This window comes from Anarrhichthys ocellatus, unplaced genomic scaffold, assembly GCF_004355925.1.
Source record: "Anarrhichthys ocellatus isolate YVR2014 unplaced genomic scaffold, GSC_Weel_1.0 scaffold1, whole genome shotgun sequence".
Lineage (NCBI taxonomy): Eukaryota > Metazoa > Chordata > Actinopteri > Perciformes > Anarhichadidae > Anarrhichthys > Anarrhichthys ocellatus.
Window position 1 is genome coordinate 4,706,588 of NW_022280031.1, and position 20,975 is coordinate 4,727,562.

At 40.6% G+C, this 20,975-nt stretch overlaps 2 protein-coding genes across 2 annotated transcripts in view; one reads left to right on the top strand and one right to left on the bottom strand.

Moving 5' to 3' along the window:
• Window positions 1-303: 303 nt before the first annotated feature.
• Window positions 304-13,353, bottom strand: LOC116394404 (macrophage-stimulating protein receptor-like). The gene is made up of 21 exons (XM_031867504.1): window positions 13,205-13,353; window positions 11,181-12,467; window positions 9,606-9,782; window positions 9,327-9,446; window positions 8,632-8,802; window positions 7,632-7,795; window positions 7,111-7,240; window positions 6,865-7,001; window positions 6,584-6,760; window positions 6,338-6,434; window positions 5,880-6,110; window positions 5,583-5,729; window positions 5,321-5,483; window positions 5,062-5,151; window positions 4,621-4,830; window positions 4,444-4,524; window positions 4,169-4,350; window positions 3,955-4,064; window positions 3,020-3,185; window positions 2,800-2,936; window positions 304-2,602 (listed from the first exon to the last, which is right to left on the bottom strand). The coding sequence occupies exons 2-21, from the start codon at window positions 12,381-12,383 to the stop codon at window positions 2,371-2,373; spliced, it is 4,125 nt and encodes a 1,374-aa protein (XP_031723364.1). The 5' UTR covers window positions 12,384-12,467; window positions 13,205-13,353; the 3' UTR covers window positions 304-2,370.
• Window positions 13,354-15,817: 2,464 nt separating this feature from the next.
• The window catches only part of uba7 (ubiquitin-like modifier activating enzyme 7), a 33,396-nt gene continuing 28,238 nt past the window's right edge, over window positions 15,818-20,975 (top strand). The window contains exons 1-13 of the mRNA XM_031867624.1: window positions 15,818-16,052; window positions 16,139-16,307; window positions 16,785-16,919; window positions 17,308-17,414; window positions 17,516-17,606; window positions 17,988-18,120; window positions 18,302-18,399; window positions 18,491-18,640; window positions 18,806-18,970; window positions 19,151-19,255; window positions 19,362-19,442; window positions 19,951-20,106; window positions 20,762-20,927. Coding sequence (XP_031723484.1) covers window positions 16,006-16,052; window positions 16,139-16,307; window positions 16,785-16,919; window positions 17,308-17,414; window positions 17,516-17,606; window positions 17,988-18,120; window positions 18,302-18,399; window positions 18,491-18,640; window positions 18,806-18,970; window positions 19,151-19,255; window positions 19,362-19,442; window positions 19,951-20,106; window positions 20,762-20,927 — 1,603 coding nt within the window. The 5' untranslated portion in view covers window positions 15,818-16,005. The remainder of the gene's footprint in view (window positions 16,053-16,138; window positions 16,308-16,784; window positions 16,920-17,307; window positions 17,415-17,515; window positions 17,607-17,987; window positions 18,121-18,301; window positions 18,400-18,490; window positions 18,641-18,805; window positions 18,971-19,150; window positions 19,256-19,361; window positions 19,443-19,950; window positions 20,107-20,761; window positions 20,928-20,975) is intronic.

The following is a 20,975-nucleotide window of genomic DNA, read 5'->3' on the forward strand; positions in this document are numbered from 1 at the left end:
TGACAGTAAACAGCTAGACGCAGTTTATTTTCCCTTGTCCAGTTTGTCATGGATCACACAACAGCTGCTGTATGATATTTGCAGTTTCGCAGATCTCAACCGAACTCTGCTTCAAAACCAGGGCAGTGTGAAATGAAAGTGTAAAATATTTATAAATATATACACTTGAAGACAACAAAAAGAATTTTAGACCAGACACTTTTGGGATCTGCTCTCAGATTGTTTCAGTGCAGCTATTCCCCCCTCACTGTGCTACTGGGTTTAGATGGGGTTGTGTGTGTGTGTGTGCGTGCGTGCGTGCGTGTGTGTGTGTGTAAGTGGGGGAGGGACATATGTGGTGCTTCTGAATAAATAGACCATCTGCGACTTGGTGTAGGTGCTCAGGGACTCTTTTGTTAGAATCAGGCTTTTCATTGATGCATTGATGGTTGGTTCAATCATTCTTCAATTAAAGATGCTTTCAAGTTGCATCATGGGAAGTGTAGGATCCTATGTTTTTGAAACTTGACGCATGCTAGGGACTACACCTCAGGATATCATTGGCCACTGCTGCTTCAATTTTGACTATTATTTTCTAAGGTGTCCCTTGCAAGTCCCCCAAGTTTATGACAATGTGTGTACTGCTAAATAAATGAACTAACCCTTCAAGCTAGTTAGAGTTAAGAGCCCAGGAACTACCTTGATGATGTTTTACTACCTAAATTTAAACACATTACATCCTGTGTTTGCTTTTGCATTACTTAAATAAAATAAAATCTCAAATGCAATGGTGGTCACTGTAAAAAATATCCACAATTTTGTCTTTCTGTTCGGTATCTAGCTGCAGACATCACCTTATTTTCAAATCCAGAACCTCTACCTGAATACAACTAGAGCTTGTCATTATAAACATTATTACTGCCACCATTTTTTTTTTTAAGACCCATAAATTATTCATAGAGAGTATTACAAATGCTAGATACACAGATTAGACAGAAGCATGCAGTGTTCACTCTGATTGGACCTCTAACAGTGTGTGTTTTTCTTCTCATCCACCTGACCGAGCACAAGGGCTGTACTGGCTCCGACCAATGTCATTTGCTTTGATGATACGCTTATCAGGACTTCCGGGGGGAAAACAACTGTTAGGAATAACATTTTAGGTGACTTTCTTTGAGGAAGATCTATCTTGTTTGAATTCTTCTTTGTATAAATTCAGGATACGGCTTGGGAAAACAGGTCTAGGGAGACTTTAATTTGTTGATACCCTTTACTTGACATGTATTGCATATGCACAATCGACCATTTGTCAGTGCGAAAACACTCTTTACAGTGAAACCTAGAGCAAAGAAAATCAGGTAAAGCTTGGCAGGAAGGAGAGAAAATGCAGCAATGACAAAAATCAAGTATACTAGAACCAAAATTATTACCCCTGGTGGAAAGCTTGTTGGTCGACATAAATATATTTTTTTGTTAAACCGCACTGCACATGAACCCGCAGTTGGAAAATCAGTGCATACATTCTTAAATCTCATGAATTGTTTAATTTGCTGTGAAGATCATTGTAATTACATGCAGGAAACAAGGAGGAATGCACAGTCTGGACAGCATGTTATGCTGTGTTGATTGAGTTGAAATGAATGAAGGAATGAGTTTGTTCAGCTGAATATATTGTAGTGGTACTGTTTGTGTAACATATTTGCTCCGAGCTATCTGCCGTAGTGCAGCAGACGTCACTGCAGCAGCCATTGAAGCATGCTTAAGAAGGAGGCATTGGTTGCCCTCTAGTGATAACGACAGGTACTGGACGTGTTTCTAATCATTGACATCTGAACAGCACGGACAGCTTCAATGGCTTGAGTTATTCTGCATCCAGTAGGATGATTTCACATGCACACGTCCTTTTGTACTAAGTCCACATTCTATAGCCTATATGAAGAGATATAATCTTTATTATACCCCAGGACAATTGTGTAAAAAAAATAAAAAGTTGACCCTTGAGCGCACGTCAGCATTTATAGACCCTGTGTTTAACAGTCCAATGCAATGACTTAGAGACATCAGCACATCGTCTCACATCCTATTCTGTCTGAGAACAATTGCACATTTTACATTCATTTTGCGACACTCCATTTTGCTACAAATAAAACCAGGTAACAAGGATCGGGAACTTCCAGCGTGGTTTTGTCTCAGCTGCAATAAGAGTTTATAGTACCTACAGTGTCTTTTAAATCAGTAGCCAAACCTTCAATGTGCTCAGGTTTGTAGAAAAGATCAACAATGTATGTGACGCATGATTGGATCCAGGTTACCGTGTCACTTTTCTTGTGTGCTGTCGAACTTTAATCCGGATCCTGCGTTCCTATCGGAGAGTCTTAGGACTTTGCACCCTCAGCTGCCAGCAGGACTGTCTGAGTCCAAGTCTGAGGCCTCGGCCTCATCTGCAGATCCAGTCAAGGACGGGTAGGGCCGTGGCTGGTCTAAGTTGACATAGTTAACCTTCAGATTCATGTAGTGCTCTCCTTCCAGACAGGACAGGATGTGTTGCACTTCTGTAACTAGGCAGTTGAAGCTAGGTCTGCACTCAGGCTCTGGGTCCCAACATGCCAGCATTATAGAGTAGCTGTGGAATGAATAAATGTGTCAATTAGGGAATGAGCAAGTGCGTCAGTAAATATGTGGGTAGGTAACTGAACTATTTGATGCCATTGTGAGTTTGAAAATAATTGATTCAATTGAGATAATGATATAAGATACTGCAAAAAATGTGTTTAGTCATTTTGGCATGTGATGTCTACAGGGTGCAGTTATGATTCTTACAGAGTATCTGGGCAAAACTGTGGCTGGGGAAGCCGACGTCCCTTCAACAAGTAGTGTGCGATGTCATAGGGGTCCACATTTGGATATGGGCTAGCACCTCTAGTCAACAGCTCCCACATTAAGATGCCGTATGACCACTGGGAAACAGAAATGCAATATATTGGAGATACGTAATAGTTGTAACAAGCATATTGCAGTAGACTGGAGAAAGAACACTCACCACATCAGACTTGATCGTGAACTTTTGTGTTTGCAAGCTTTCGATGGCCATCCACTTCACTGGCAGCTTTACCCGTTTGTGATCTTGAATACTGTAGTACTCCTTGTCATAGATGTCCCTTGCCATGCCGAAGTCAGCCACCTTTACTGTAAAGGTTTCATCAAGCCTGAAATAAGAAGGCACCTTAAGAAAACATCTTCTCTCTGCCACTTCCTGTTAAGATGACACATCTCTAGACTCAAGGTGTGCTCAAGAGGTTGAAGGCCAGGTGAACTTTAATTTACACCATTTTGGACAATCAGTGTTCATAAGCAGTGAGGTCTCCTTAGAGATTTGCTATGCACAGGTGGGATGCAAAAATAGTGAAATGTGGGAGAGTGGCATCAATTGTATTATCTAATTTTTCTCAAAGAAAGCAAAAGGGTGTTCTAAAAATGTTCTACTATTCCTTGAATATGTTTGGGCAAATAAGCTGATTGAAACAGAAACACTATACCACCAGTTTTCTCAAATATTTATCGCCTTCAGATGGAAAGGGAAGTCTATTCATATACAGGTGTATATATACAATTTTAAATATACTGTCATACTTTTCATTTGGTGGGATCATCAGAGCAATTTCTTTCTTTATCCATTTAAATCAAAAATACTTGAAAAAATAAAAGTTGAATGTTAAAGAAAAATACAAGCAGCATCAGTAATCTGGTGTATTTATACCCTTTATGTCCCTTTTACTAACTTTGTGATGTTACTTTTAAGGATTAATTAATGTATCTGTGCTGTAGTCAACCATAGATCGGTACAAACCAAGACTTATATTTCTTGCATATATTATATCAGTAAAGATATTCCAAAACTTAAATACACCTTTATAATACATCACCTCACAAAGCTTATCCACTGACATGCCACAGGCCTGTCAGTGTGTCACTCACATGCAGTTACGGGCAGCCAGGTCTCTGTGGACAAACTTCTTCTGGGCTAGATACTCCATCCCCTTGGCAACCTGAAGCCCAAAGCCTATCAGGTCTTTCACTGTTGGGTTCTGTGAAGGACAAGGAAGTATCGAATAGACAAACATCCATGTTCTGAAGTATTAAAAAATACCCACAAACCTCCCGGTCCAGAAAGTTTCATTGCGCAATTTACCTTTTTCTCAGAGCGGATGAAGTGACGCACATCTCCATGCTTCATATACGGTAGAACCACCAGAGGGAGCCCTTCTTTAGGCAGCATGATGCCCAGCAGAGACAGTATGTTGGGGTGGTGGAAACCTTTCATGATGATGCCCTCTCTGAGGAACTGATCCACCTCCCCCAATTCTGTGATCCCTATTCAACACATACAGATATACAGATTAATCCAACAGCCAGGAGCTCATATGATACTGATTTCATTTATTTAAAAAAAAGGTATTCACATACTGTTCAGTGATTTGACAGCGCAGTGGGTCTCTTGCTTTTTGCTGTCTATCAGGTATCCATGATAAACTGTACCAAAGTGGCCTGCATGAGAAGAAAATGTGGTCATTGTGAATATTTAGTGCAAAAATATTGGAAGGAAAGAACAAAAACAACAAATATAAAAGACAAGAGACTTACCTTTGCCAATGATTTGGCTATCCTCAATTCGGAGCATCTCAGCTGGGATCAGGACATCTTTGACTTCTTCAAGAAGTTCAGAGCTCAGACTGACCATTGAGAGATTGTCCCGGGACATTAAAGGAATGGACAGATGATCATAGCTGGCAGCATACGCTAAACCGTGGAAGGCCATTCCTCCTGAACCTGATGTTTGACTGGACAGATCCACTGCAGCACACAAGGGAAACACACAAGGGAACCATGTCACGAATTTGTTGGAGTCAACAGGCCATTGCATCTTTTGTTACTTCTCTTAGAAAACAGACTACAGTATGTGATACAATCTTCACTTACAGTGAAACAAGTTAGAAGAGACCATCCAATACTCAGAGGGAAACTGATGATGGATGAAAAGTTACAGTAAAATGGACAATGAATGAATGAATTTGGATTTCTCACCTCGTCTGTAGTCACCTGTCGGAGAGATATTATGACCGCTGTCCATTCGGTTCCGTGAAAACACTGTTGACAAACGACTCTCTATGTTTGCTAAAAGGAGACACATGATGAATTAAATTACTGCCCAATAAACTATGAAAACATGCCATGAAGTAAGTCAAAAAGCAAAAGTCACAGTTGATCAGGTTAATAGTAAACGGACCATTAGTGCCGGATTAAAGTTAAATTGCAAGTGTTCTAGATTTCAGGATTTCCTAACCTCTCTTTTTCTTCCTCAAATGGATCATCACAAGTAATGCAAGGCCGGCACCTACTACCAATGCGGCCAAAATGCCCACCACAATGCCCGCAATCACAGTGTTGTTGTTGCTGTCATCGTTGACTACTGTTCCCACACCGTAAACTTCCCCATTCACGGACACCTACAGCAGTGGAACAGATGGTGACTCTCGGTAAAAACATTTAAATGAGTATAAAGTTACTCAGGTTAATGTTGATGATTTAAAAGCAGACTCTCTCACCTCGACAGGCAATCCCTCGCTGGGAATAACCAGGCCTTTAGGAATCCTGCAGGTCAGCTCATTTAACAGAACCTGGGCATTGCAGTCCACACCCCCAATGGTCATTGTGATGTTCATACATGAACTCACTGTACTCAGTTTGCTATGCTGTTCATTTGCGAAAAAAGAGAAGAGTGCACTGATATTAATAATTGCGCTGTTCAAGTATTGTTGGGATTGAGATTTTAATACAACAAAACGTGTTGTACAAATAGATGTGGGAAAAAAACGTAATGGTAGAGTGTGTACATTACATACATGCAGTGAAACTTCTGTCTCTCCTGGTTTTAGTAGTAATTGTTTGTCCTCATATTCAATGGGAATGATTTTGGCATCAGGGTGGTAGTCGAAACGTTTCTTCCAGAGGTTACTTTTGCCATCCATGTGAATATAAATATATCCCGCGTCAGACTTATCTTCTGGCATTTCCTCTGGATAAGCAGGGGCCCAGCACTCCATATATGTGGCATTACTTGTGCCGCTGCAGACCTTAAGTGAAATAAGCATATTATGTGTTGTTATTGTTAGAAATCACAACAACAGTTTGTATATATACACAGGTTCATTTGGAACTGAAGGAATGAGTAAGACTGGCAACTCATGGCTGAAATTGTTGAATGACCTGGTTTGAATTTAACTGAAATGAAAGTAGTTTAATTTAATAATGTACTGTCTATACAGACTTACACAAGGATAAAATCAAAGTGTTAACTTACTCGTTGAAGAATTTGCACATTGTGATTGGACGTGTACTGAACCACAGTTTTGTGGGCAGAGTCAAGATTCTGACCTTTTATCACCAGCTTGGAGCCACTGTATGACAGTACAAATGAGCAATATGTTATTATTTGCAAACATTGTCTTTTTAAGTTTAGGCAATGAAAGGTATTTTTTTTTGAATGATATCACTTCATTTGGAGTCCAATAATAGGACATGAGCAGACTGGGATCAGCGTCCTAACCTTTGGAAACTGCAATGAGGATGTACAGCAGTTATAACAGGATTTTTCTTGTAGGAGAACATCTTGGTGGTCATCACTTGAAAGTTGTCAATGAAGATTGTCACAGGTACCTTCCCAACTCCTGCTGCAGCTGGTGTGAGGCAGACAATCGAAGAAGTCCCACTTCCTTCAGGAGCACTGAAAAGAAAAGAGATAACCAGAAGCCAAAACCAAATTAAATGAATGTGTTGTAGAGCATAATTCATTTGTTAGCAAAAGACGAATTCTTCTATCTTGCTCACCTTTGGATGTTACACTTTTTGTCAGCAAATAAGATATTTCTCTGTGTCCCAGAATTAAGATATCTGCCCGTCAGTGTAACCATCGTTCCTCCAAACACAGGTCCATAGTCAGGCCTGATTTCTGTTATGTTAGGCTCCTGGTTAGACAGAGGTGAAAGGTTTTCACTTAACAATGTTGCATTATACAGATAATTTAGGCAAATAGAGACCATACACAGAAAACTGTTTAAATGTTTCCATTCTCACCACAAAAGAGAAGCCAGGCATCTGTGCTGTGCCTTCAATTGTGTAGCGGCCCTCCACTTCCCCCTCGTGTATTTCCAGAGTGATGTTGAGGTCCTGGTTTGGTGTGTTTTCCTGAATCTTGCATACTAGACTATATTAAAGAAAACAAGGACTGACATGTCTATGAATTCAATAGATGAAGACATTCCAACGGCTAGTCAGACAGAAATGAACAGCAGCAAATGTGGCAATGAGACAGAAACATTTCCACAGTATTTATAAGTTTCAACAATTTTGTTTCATTTTGGAAAAATAAATTGCTCTTTCAGGTTAAGACTAGCCAGCCACACCTCACTATTAGAAAACATTTTAACAAATGGTAATAAACCCTAAATCTATTACCGAAATAAAAAGTGACAAGTCTGATCATCAACATCTCTTTTTGGATGCATTTTTGTAATTTAAGCTAATATATATCACTCTTCCCTCATTAACTGAGAGAATAAACTGTGTCTGACATCGTATGCATGTATGCTACTCACACTTGACTATTGCTCTTAGGCAGCACGGTACACAAGGTCCCAGAGCCCACTGTGATGATGTGGGTTTTGCCGCTGATGATGGCGGGTCGCAGAGGAGACTGAAACTCCCTGCCACACAGTGTCACTTCTGTCTCAGCACCAGCAGGTACCATTTTAGGGAAAAACTGCAGAGAAAAGGGTTTTCATCCAGAGCAATCAGCGTCTCAGTACAATCAGTACTATTATTGTGATTGGTGTAACTTTATTTCTCACAGGGCCTCATGCAGGAAACAATATTTAAAAAAAGTCCTCTTATTTTTGTTCATATCGATGATTTGTTCTTTTTTTTGTTAGTACCCGTTCATTCCTGGGATTCACCAATGTTTTCTTATTTTTTACTTTATTTTTACTTTATTTTTAAGAGTGCTCAAGAGCCCTCTTAACAAGATAAGGAAAAACATCTTGTTTTCCATGTTTACAAAGTGTTTGTCCAATGCAAAAAAAAATAAAGAAACATTTCATATCAAATTTAGATTATTATATGTTTTAGAGTAATCATTATTACTGGATTATTACATTTGTGGGCTGAATAAATACTATTGATCCCAATGAAAACTATAAAATCCTCGGATGATATTGTGTGTTCAGCCTCTGAATGGTTTACATATCTGCTCTTTGCTTTTTGGTGGCATCCCTCCGATTCTTGGGCATATGCCAGAGTATTTGCACACGAAACAACACCTGCCATTATATAGTATTTAGGGGAGGTTACCTGTGCTAGTAAAAAGCAATCGGCTACATGCCTCAAATGAATTATCAGGTGTGATTCATCATTTAGCACACCTGGATGAGAGCAGATTAGGATGGTTAAGAACATTTGATGCATCTGGCATTGACTTCTCTAATTATTTTTTTTTTACAGAAAATAAAGGACAAATTGAACTGGATGTTGATGCATGAGGCCCATGGTGTTTTAAACTTCATGCAGTGGCTAATCAGTTACACCTAGCTGCAGATCTACCTCTGTTATGACAGGTGCACATGAGTCTGTGTTCCACTGAGAGGCACACTCATGCTGCCTCGAGCAGATTCCTGAACACCAGCCACAGTTCATGAAGAGTGGCGCCGTCAAACACATGGAGCACGTCATAAAATGTGCACACCCTGGTCCTGCAGAGGGCACCCTGAACATCTTGATGCAGGAGAGAAGAAGACGAGGGTGGATTGAGCCAGAAACAGAGAAAAACAGTCAAAAGGTAAGCAGGAAAACATGGATCCTCTCCTACAAGTCAACCCACTGTTCTGCAGAAAAGCATTTCGGATTTATACTTTTAACACAGTTTAGCCTTTTGGCCTAATTAAAGAACAGAATGTATCATGTGTCCTCCAGCTGAGTATGGATGCAGTGCTTTTTGTACTTTATCTCGGTAACTTTAAGATATATCTGTGTTCATTTGTTACTGATCTGATTATAGTGCACGTGTTGTGCCACTTGAACCACTGAATCCACTATCCAATAGATTTGAAATCCTGTTCGACCAATTATCCACTGACAAATGGTTGTAGGTTGACTGTGTGTGTTTGCCTTGTGTTTTTGACCATTTTGACTCTGATGAAGACACAGTGGGGTCGAAATGTTGGTCTGTTTGCACCATTAAAGGCTGCAAACCCCCCAAAAATACAAGCAGTACCTGCAGTAGATATTACAAAATGTACCTTATTTCCCACTATGAAGAGAAGTGAATCGTTTGAGTACACATCTGCTGTCCTGGAGACTTGGCTTTCTCCAAGAGAGAAGTTGGCAAAAATAATAGGCCTGTACCGAGCAAGAATCACCTAAACCACACAAAACAGAGAGGTAATGTCACAAGGATTTTCATTTTTGAAATTTTTCACATTTGAAATTATGTTTATTGTGACTACTGAAGAAGACACTTGGTATAATACATTCAAACTGCAGAGGCACAACACTTAATTACTATTTTATGCTGCTACCTGCAGTATTCGACCATCTGAGGTACCAAAGTGACCCAGTGTGTGATTCCCAATAGTGGTGACCAGGACAGCAGTAAAAAGGACGTCTCTCATCTTCGTGTCGAAAAGGTCTAGTCTGAAGTGCGGCTTTGACACGAGAGTGGGTTTAACACTGCATGTGTCATTACCTCCAGAGCTCTGTGCAAGCAGGAGAAAAACATACAGAGCAAGGGTGTTAGTTTTTACATAGACACATCTAAAGTATCTGCCTCCGTCAGCATCAGTCTCCTTCTGGGAAGGAAGTGCTATACAGCATCGCCTCCAGTCATAGAGTAACAAGCTGTGAGAGGAACAAGGTCATAAAACAGCAGTGACTCCGGCTCCATATGTTGACTTGGTGACGGATACTCAGTGCAGATTGTCATATACTGAAACTGGACTTTCTATACTTTCATAATCATAAAACAGTTGATGACTGATGTGTGTGAATGGTTGGCATAAGTATAAGTTTGGTTGACAAAAAGTAATTACTCAAAAGAGAGGATATGTTCAACTAATGATACACATTCCACTGCAACGCAATTTACCTGACCTGCCCCAGCATGTCCCTGTTTGCTTCCCACTATTTGAATGTCTCTATATTTACGTCATTTGATCTTTCCAGTCACTTAGTATTCCAGCATTTGAAGCTTGAATACATATGGTATCCATGTAATTTTTTTAGATGCAGCTTTAAGATAGATTTATGAGTTTTTCATTTATCGATTAAGTGAAAGATTCTTTCCTCCCCACCCCTCACGTCTTTAATATTATACCCGTTTCCAACTCAGATAGCATGTGTAAAAGCCAGGCACAGTCTAACACTGTCCCTCCCCTTGGAATTCCACCTTTTTATCAGCAGGATTTATAACTTGTGTTTCTTGGCACACATTCCTGTCGGTGTACAGATGGCTGTACAGTTTGAACTCCACAAAGGGGAAAAGACCACACCTTTATCATTGTGTCGAGCACCACAGCCAAATGCTCTATTTCAAGAGGGTGTTTTGAGAGTGAACCCTGCATTTTATTTTAGGTTTATCTTCCAACTATTTTCTCAGTAGCTCATCAATTAATTGTTCTGGGCAGGAAAATTGTAGCAACCGGAAGAATCCAACTTAGTCTAATCATTGAGCCTCTAATCTTGATAAAACAGTTTTCATATCAAATCTCTGTGCTGTAAACGGTTGCCACCCATTCACAGAGACATACTGAAACTTAACAGAGCAGAGAAACAGTGTGGCAATGTGCAGGTCAGACTACTGACTCATCCACCCCTCCCAGTTCTCTGATATGGTATGCTCTCTCACACACCTTCGTCACAGCCCACAGGCATACACTACTCCAGTAGTCAAGATTTACTTTACACTGTTCATTATTGCTCAAGATGATGATATAAAACTGTCAGCTTAATGATAAACTTCATTGTTCCATCAAAGGTGAGTTCATTACACAGTGTTTGTCAGAACAGGTCACTTCCTGTCTGGGCATAGGACCTTTGCACTGTTCCTCTGCTCTGACGACAGTCGGGCATAAAAAAAGAAAAGAAGAGTTACTCACTTCATGTGGGCAGCTCTCGCACGGCTGGAAGTGACAGAGACCTCTAGACAGCTGCTCCGAACCCGACTTGCAGCAGTCCTCCACACCTGCGTCTATCGCTTGGTTTACATAAGCCAAAGGGAAGGCACACAGGGCGGAGTTTTTTTGAGGTTCGCCATGTGCATTCACCTCTGCAAACACCCCATACAGAATGTCTTTCGTCTTTTTCAACCCTAGCTCTTCTGCCAAGTCCTTCCCCACTCGCCCAAAGTGTGCCGCCTGTAGCCCGTTATACACAGTGTCTCCCAAATCCTCTCTCCGTCTCCTGCGCTTTGGTTTGTAGCGGCACTCCAGGACCACCTCTCTGTACATCCACACCTCTGGAATTCGTATCGGCAGTCGTCCAAGACGAGTCTGAAAAGCTGAGTTACTCTTGGATGGGGTTTCTCTCTGCAGGGACAGGAAGTAGACGTACTCCTCGGTGGAGAAGCTGTAGATGTAATCGATCTTGTAAGAGTCCCGTAGACTGGGGAGCACTGTCAGGCCATTCATGATCATATGAAAGCCATCTTCAGTTGAAAGTGGCCTCACCACTGATATTGACCTCCTTGGATACCTCTGTGCCACTTCGTCATTGACAGAGGCTGCGATAAAGAAGAACGCTGTAGCTCCCTGTTCAACGAGGGCGACTTTGGTGCCGAGGGGGCTGGCCAGACAGTCTGTACAGCTGGTTGGAGAGTTTAGCTCCTTTTTGTATAAGCACATCGGCTCAGGCTTTGGAGAGCCAGTGTCAATGAAGTGACAGATCCCATGTTGAGTACTCCCACAAATGTACAAGTAGGGAGTGGGAACTGCAGAGAGATCAAAAAGCAGAACCTCATTGTCTGTATCCACGGGATCCCCAGGATCTATTTCCATGTCACACAACAAACAAGTTTCACAGTCAGGACTGCCAACAGGTCCAGTTTTCACCTTCCAGATTTGTTCCATATCATAGTTGACTGCCTCTATTGCATTCTGACATGCAACATACACGTCTGACCGATTCTCCTCCCAGTTCACAGCTATGTTCTGTATAGGTTTGTCTGTCTGGAAGTGGGGGAGGGAATATTCTACAGAGAAATCCACCAGCCTGTGTGGAGTAGAAGCACATGTGTGCTGTCCTGAGGCTGTTTGTGTTTGTATCCATGTGCATACTGTCAGCAAGGCGGCCCAAGTGACCATCTCCACGTCACAGCCCACCGTGATTGAGTATCACCGATAAGATGCTTTCCTCAAAGGGAACATTCTGGAGAACCAGCAGGAGCTCTGTGAGGGAGAACACAGAAGGAATGTTGAGATTTAACAGACAGAGAGCAGCAACATTTGAATCTCACATTCAGCAGAGATTCATTGCTTTTGAAGTGGATACTGTAAACATGTTAGCTTGTTTAAACTGAGAAATGCAGCATGGGGAACTGAGGGAAGAGGGGAAAGTATCAGCTGCTGAGCCCCATGATTCAGTAGATGCTGCTTTTTCAGACAAATAAGACTTGACGTGCACAGATATGGCATAGCTGTGAAACTTATTGGGCTATAGAGCTGATAAAGCCCAAAATAACAAGTTGTAAGAGTCAAGATAAAATCTACTGTGGGCAAGACATGACTTGCTGCAACCTGTGGAGCAATGGAAATGTTCAGACCCCCAGAGCCATAGACAGAGTAAACAGAGTAATAGCTTAGCCTAAATTAGTCAAAAAGTAAAAATGGCAAAATTCATGGGTACACATTTATGCAAATGATAATAATCCTGTATCAGAATCTGAATACACTATTATGTAATGGAGAACTATTTTAAAATGTCCAAAACAGAGTCCGCTGAGCATTAAAGTCAAGATGATTAGGATCATGTATTTATAATAACTGCTAAAATTACATCTCCTGTGCAGGTTGGCGATGAGCTGTGAATTATGAGAAAATGTGTTCAGTCATTCATTAACATGAACCAATAGATACTAGACATCTTCCATAACAAATGTAGGCTATTTAAAAATAAATCTTCTTACCTCACTTTGACAAGGGGTGAATGTCGTCGTGATTTGTCCAACAGTCTCAAAATGTGAATTATTTGAGAGATAAATTTCCTGTGTTAGTGAAGGTCCATTCATGGACCTGCAGCAGCTTTTCACTTGACAACACCGAAGTCCCACTGGCACCGAGTTTACCCTGATAATGAACTACATCTAGGCTTTGATATAAAACTACAGTCTACAGATGAAAACAGGATCTTACTCACCTTCAAAATAAAAGTGCGCCAGGACAAAGTCCTCATGGTGGGAGTGTGATGATTAATGATTCGTTTCTAATGTTTTTAACAAGAATTTGAGGCACCATCTCTAATAACATTGTTCATTTTAATTATGATTTATTACTGATTTGATTTTAGTCAATGATAATAACAGTAATATTTTTCCCAGAGGGGAAATTCATGTCACAGCAGTGAAATAGTCTGAAAAGGGAGAAAAAAGTTATGGAGATGGGATTCAAAATAAATTGTATGCCTTACAATTGAAAACATGATGTGTTGATATCATAAGCCTCTGATGATATTACAGATCTTTATAATTATGCTGTACCAATATTTATGCTGTAACAATTACACACACAGATCATGAAAATCAGACCTTACAGTTCACAGAATGACATTCAAGTTCAAGTAACCTTTATTGAAAAATGTAACAACTGAATTCAAACATCCTTAAATTTAAGCAGAACTGTGAGCTTAGGTTTGATTAAGTGTAACATATATTCAGATTGTCCATATACTTCGTCATTGCATGAGCTAACGTGGATGATTTGGATAGGTTATTTTATTATTTGGCAACAAAATTGTAGTTAAAATGCCTTTATATTCTACAATTGGATTTTGCCTCCAAGTATTGGTACCAATCAGGAAACCTGTCCTTGAGCAAGATTTAAGATTTATTTTGAAAGTTGAAGACCGGAAATGCTACCGTCATTCTGACGCGATTGACTCTAGAGTGGGTGCTCTCCTGTCAAGCCGCGCCCGCAATAAGGAAGTTTGAAATAGTTGCGAAATCTGACCGCCTCAAAATATCCTCTTCGTTTCCGTCCCAAGAGTCAAATCATATCACCAACTGTGTTTCCACTCAGGCGTCACTGTGTGGAATTTAGTGGAAAAACTTTCTCAATATTTAAAAGCAGTCCGAGCTACGCCTGGAGGAATGTTGCCAAGAAATGCATTGCTTTCAGATGATGGAATGAAGTTACTCCTCAAATATAGACAACTCCAGCCAGGAAGTTCTGGGAGGAATGTCTCCCCTCTCCAGTCACACCACCTCATATACTGTCAGCAATGTGACCTTTAACAGATAAAAAAAAAGTATTGACAGGAAGGAGAAAGTAAATAAACTCACTCATGTTGGCTGCAACATAAAAAACGAGGCTATTCATCATCATCACAAAATGTCCTAATAGAAAGGTTGTCATTGGTATAATGAAGCATTATAGATCCAAAAGTTAAACATCTACCACTGAATCCAAAGGTCGGTAATCACAGACTGTTTGAAAAGTCAGCGTTGCCATATTCACTGCCACTAGAGAACACTTTGATAAGTAATGCAGAACCAAAAACGTGCATGGCACAGAGAAAACAAACACACTGTCAAAAAACAACAGTGTTAAGGACACCACATGTAGTCCTTGAGTATGCTCTGTCCCTGTGTAAAACCTGGCTCAAATCACAGGGAGCAAACAAACACGTGCAATTTGGTCCATACAAGGAATATTTAGTTTTTAAGCACGAGTATCTCCAGAGATATATTAATGTCCCAGATTAAATTCCCAGAATAAGTTTTAAAATAGTAAACTACCATAAAATGGTTATTTCCCACGCACACTTGAAATTGACTGTTTTATGATTCAGTGCAGTCATTTCAGTCACCATGTGAGTATTGCATCTGATTTCAGGTTCCTTTTGACATCTTGAAGAGGTCTGTTCCTCATTCACACACCACGATGAGATAAGCGTGGTCTGCCATAATTACTGCCTCTATTTGACACGTAATGATGAATCATTTCTCGTTACTCCTTTGCATGCAGAACTTTCTTCTGGAGGTTTGTTTTTGTGTCCCCTAAACCACACTTAGCTTGTTAAAATGAATGACAAACACATTAAGCAATAGTCTGTTTCATTGTTATTATCACCACGGAAATGTTAAAGAAGAAAAAACTTGCTTTGATGAATAAGCAGGGTATTGTTCTGTCTTTTTTTTTTTTTTTTTACACAAATACATTTTCAGTTAGCTTTATTTTAAAAGTACATCTACTCCTTCTACCTAATTAAAAAATACAGAAGCAGAATAAGCAGAATACAAGTTAATATACAAGAACAAATCTAAAAGGTCCAAAAATGGTTTTAAAAGTTTAAGGCTTTGACAGTTACCTGGCAATAACAACATTTTTATTTAGACTATCAGAAAGTCTCCACAATTAACACATACATACATTTACTAACTTTATCAACTTAAACTTAAAGATTAGGTTTTACTCTCTTCTACTTCCACCAGTTCATTGTAAGCTCTAATGATGTTTCCTTTACAGGAGCAGCTGGTGGTTGCAACCCAATAAACAGTCCCGAGTCGCCCTCTGGTGGCCAGACTAGAAACTATTGCTTGGCACGAGAGCAAACCCAAAGAATCTCGTGAAACGAAAGTGAACCACTTTTACGTTAAACCGTCACTTGTCACGCCCGGTTTTTCATTCTGATCCTGGTTTGAAGTGTGTCAGGTGTTATTCCAGCTGATCCCTCTCTTCAGACTGGTCATCTCATATCGGAGAGCGCGACATGTCAGAAATCGGTGAAATCGATGAAGGGTTCTACTCCAGACAGCTGTAAGTACTACCGACTCATACAAATCAATCAGTTTACCTATGCACCCTTAAGGGCCAGAGGTTCACTTAATCTTTTACCTGCACAGGTATGTTCTGGGTCACGAGGCGATGCACCGCATGGGCACAGCCGACGTCCTCATTGCAGGCATGCGTGGTCTTGGGGTAGAAATTGCCAAAAATGTGATCCTGTCCGGAGTGAAGTCTGTCACCGTCCAGGATGAAGGCACGGCGGTGTGGGCCGACCTGTCCTCCCAGGTAACAACCCCTTGATGTTGATCTGTAAATAATAGATAGGTGAATCTTTTAGGAGATAAGCTTACGTGTAAGTAAACGACTTCCTGTTAAGGGAACAGCAACTTGCCAAACCTGCCAGTAGTTCTCCTGTGACATTTGTATTACAGGAAGTTTATTGTTTACTTTCACTTTTGTACTTGAATACTAACATTACTACATGTCTTGATGTTTAACTTAGCCCATCATAAAGGTAAAGCACAGTTACTCCCCTCCCAATCCAATGCTCTAAGTGTTACCATAAAAGGATTGTTAATTAATTAATTTTGAGTTTGATAGTTAACTCCTGATCTTGGTAAAGGCTGTTGACAAAGCATTCAAAAGGTGCTCATGATAATCATGGAAAGTTGATAAATGACACCTTTGCAGATGAAGACTGAGTGATACAGTCAAGTCCAGTTGAGATTGTTTTGTCAGCCTGTAATTTCATTTTCCCTCCAGTTTTTCCTGAAGGAGTCCCATCTCGGTCAGAATCGAGCCACATGTTCACTACAACAGCTGTCTGCTTTAAACCCATATGTGCGTGTGTCGGCCCACACTGGACCACTGGACGACGACCTGCTTCTGCAGTTTCAGGTACTTAATTGCAGGTGCATACAGACTAGACTAGGTGCATATTAGACCTTATTGGGATTCTTAAAATGACATCTACTTCTTCTCCCTCATTGAAAAGGTTATGATCATGCAAATAATTGCCATTTCAAAAGTTGAACTGCTGGACATAAGATGTCTCCAGCATCTTTACAAACATTACAACAGAAAATGCAAATGAGGCTCATTTAGAAATGTATCTTGTCAAGTTTAAAACGGTCTATAATTTGTCTATTGGACGAGTAGTTGTAATGTCCCAAAATCCTGCTTGTACATATGTCTTAATCTCTGATTTAGGTTGAGCACAGACAATCAACAGTAACAACAAGAAAAACACCTTTCTGAGTGGAGGGGGAATTGTCATTTTTTTCAGGTGGTGGTCCTCACTGACTCCTCACTGGATGATCAGAAGCGTTTTGATGACTTCTGCCATTCACGTGGCATCAGGTTTATTGTAGCAGACACCAAAGGTCTCTGTGGGTAAGTGGGCAAGACAAACTGTCAAAAAAAAAAATGAAAGATTGAATGTACTTAATAATGCAAGGAAAGAAAGAAGTGAAAACCTTGTTGTAAATTTGCAGTCAGCTGTTCTGTGACTTTGGGGAGGAGTTTGAGGTCTTGGACGAGAATGGGGAGGAGCCGGCATCAGCTATGATACAAAGTGTCTCTAAGGTAATGCCCTCCATTTGCTTTATGTTACTGGCATGTTGAAATCATTTCTAACTTATCAAGCCGTCCATTTTATAACCTGCTTATCTGCCGTTGAGATAGAGAAGAGTTGTGTTGGGTAAGATTCACTCCTGCTGGCATTTTAGAGTTGGCAGTTCACCTAACCTGCATGTCTTTGGACTGTGAAAGGAAATCCAAATATGCACAGGAAGAACATAAATAACTCCACATAGAAGGAGTCTCTGACCCGTCTACTTCAAATGTAAATGATTCCCAATCCAAGTGTCGTTTCCAGGTTTTCTCAAAGTGTCAAAAATAAGCTCACTTTAAATCACTCAAAGATATCTTTCTAATTTGAAGGTTATCAACATAACTTTATTTTAGGCAAATCCTGGAGTGGTGCTCTGCACAGACGACCGGCAGCATAGATTTTCAGATGGTTCTAAAGTTGTCTTCTCTGAAGTCCAAGGCATGACGGAGCTCAACAGCATCGGCCCTGTGGAGATCAGAGACTGTGGTTAGTGTCACTTTGTTTCTGTACTGTTTCTTCTTTCCTCAGCTGCTGACACCTAAAACACACAGTGTAGGCATGAGCCACACTTTGGCAACCCACAGGACACCCATCCATAGTTAACAATAGTCATGATGAGAATTCATCATTGTCTCACTATCTGTATATCTATCACCTGTATACCCAGGCAAATACTCCTTCAGGATTGTTGATACTTCAGCATTTTCTCAGTATGAACGGGGTGGAGTAGTGACTGAGGTTAAACAGCCCTTCAACCTACAATTCGTAAGTGTCCATATTTAGTTTGAATCTTTTTTTCATTTTTCCTTTTGTACAAGTGTACTCGTTAATGAAATAACTACAACATCAATTGCAGAAATCGCTGGGTGAAGCTCTATTGGACCATCAGCTGCTGAAAATGAATGACTTTGGAAAAATACAGAGGCACAAAACCCTGCACTTGGCCTTCCAAGCCCTCCACGGCTTCGTAAAGAAAGAACAACGACTCCCTCGCCCTCGGTCTCAGGTCGGTGAAGGTTACAGGATATTACAGACAGTATTCAATTCATTTTACAAAACAAGTTATATGATTAGTAAAACACATTTCAAGTTAAAATGGTGTAGTATGATCATTAAAGCAGTTTACAGGATTATTTCCCACTCACTTCTTGACACGATCAATCTCACACAGTCGGATGCAGATGCTCTGCTTGCCATGGTGGAAGAGCTGAATGCAGTCGCACAGCTGGCACAGCTGGATGAAGCTGCTGTGAGAACCCTTTCCTACACAGCCCGGGGTAACCTGGCTCCTATCAATGCTTTCATTGGAGGCCTTGCAGCTCAAGAAGTTATTAAGGTGAGGTCAAAGGTCGATGCTTTTGACATTAGTTTCATCTCTCCGTTTTTGATGGAGTATAACATTGCGATTGTTACATTGAGTATATTAATTATACAGAATTTAGCACTTAGTGCGTGATGGTGGTGGTGTATATAGCTGACTATGTTTTGCTCTGTGCACTCTATAACATTCCTGCAGGCATGTAGTGGGAAATTTACGCCTCTTCACCAGTGGCTATATTTTGATGCACTGGAGTGCCTCCCTGAAGAGGAGGACCAGCTGACAGAGTGCTCCTTTGCAGCAGTATGTTAACAGATCTCTCGATTTAAATGAAGCATGCATACCAATCAGGAACATCCAAATCGACTTTGGTATTTAATTGAACGTTTTTTGCTTTCTTATCCAACAGAAAGGCACGAGATACGATGGACAGATTGCCGTATTTGGGCCAGCGTTCCAGGAGAAGCTTGAAAGGCAGAAGTATTTCCTGGTGAGGGCAGGTTTGGTATTTGTCCAGCAGGGGGCACACTCTTTGTGGGAATGCAGGAGCTCCATCTGTGTTTACATTTGGTCTTGTGCAGTGTTAATGATGGCACATGCAGGAAATAGCTGTGATACAGTCAGCATTTCCTGCCAGGCCCAGTGCTGACCTCCTGGTGTGCAGGGCCCATTTAATAACAGTGCCAAGCCCTTTCTCTGTTTCCTTTAAAGGTGTTACTTTTACTGTTGTTTACTGGCTGTATGTGTGAACTTTTTAGAGAAAGTGCATGCATGTGTTTCTTTTATCACTGTAAAAACTGCACGCAAAGTATTAGGAAGTGAAACAAGTAATGTGCAGCAATAGAGGAATCATTTTCTGCTATGTTGTAAAAGCCAGATGATCTTTTTTTTCTTAATATGTTAAACATAGCTTTAATTCAATGGCATTTACTTGTATGGCACCAGCTGATATATACAGTACATATAGTCTGACACAATCGCTCCTGTCATTTTTCAAGGTTGGAGCTGGTGCCATTGGATGTGAGCTTTTTAAGAACTTTGCCCTCATGGGGCTCGGTGCCGGAGAAGAAGGCCAAATCACCGTAACAGACATGGACTTCATAGAAAAATCCAACTTGAACCGACAGTTCCTGTTCAGGGCTCAGGATATTGGGGTGAGAAAAAGCACAACATCACACTGTGTAATGAATAATCTCACGTACCATGATAGCTCACTGGTTCTTGTTTGACCTGGTTAAGTGGAAGGGTCAAAGGGCTTACTAATGGGACAGGTGGGGGGGTGAAGGTATTGTGACTGTGTAAGATAGCTTGTGTCAGATTACGCATCCACTCGTCATTTATGGCAGCTTTGTTTTGCAGTGTACTTTAGGAGTATATCCGATAGTTGATCACACATGTCTGAGCAAACAACTACCACTGTCTAAACAACTTATGCACCACATCGTTCAATGCAGTTAGTGCGTATGTTGACAAGAGATCCTCAGCTGCTCTGAATTTCTGGAGATATAATGTGCTGATTCTACTGATATATAATAGAAGAACACTAAGAGTCTTGACAGTAAAAATATGCAGTATGACTTACCACATTCCTTCTGTAGGTGTTATATTTTGATCATTTGATGGAAAAGTTTCATACAAGGATCCTAACACAAATCTGGATTTTGATTTTGTATGAATTAACATTTTATTAAATTCTCCCTCCTTCTGTTGTTACCACTGTTTTCTGTGTCTGACTTCACCTACATTGCTCACATACATTATCTCCCACACACCCCCCCCCACCCTAATTACTCACTTGTCTATAAACAGAAATCAAAATCAGAAGTTGCAGCCAAAGCAGTGCGCGAGATGAACCCACGGATGACCATCATCGCTCGCCAGGATCGTCTGGGCCCCGACAGTGAAGGAGTGTATGATTACAACTTCTTCATGGGTCTCGATGGAGTGGCTGCAGCCCTTGATAATGTGGAAGCCAGTGAGGGCACTTATTTTGTCTTCGTAACTATTAATATATTAAGTTCCC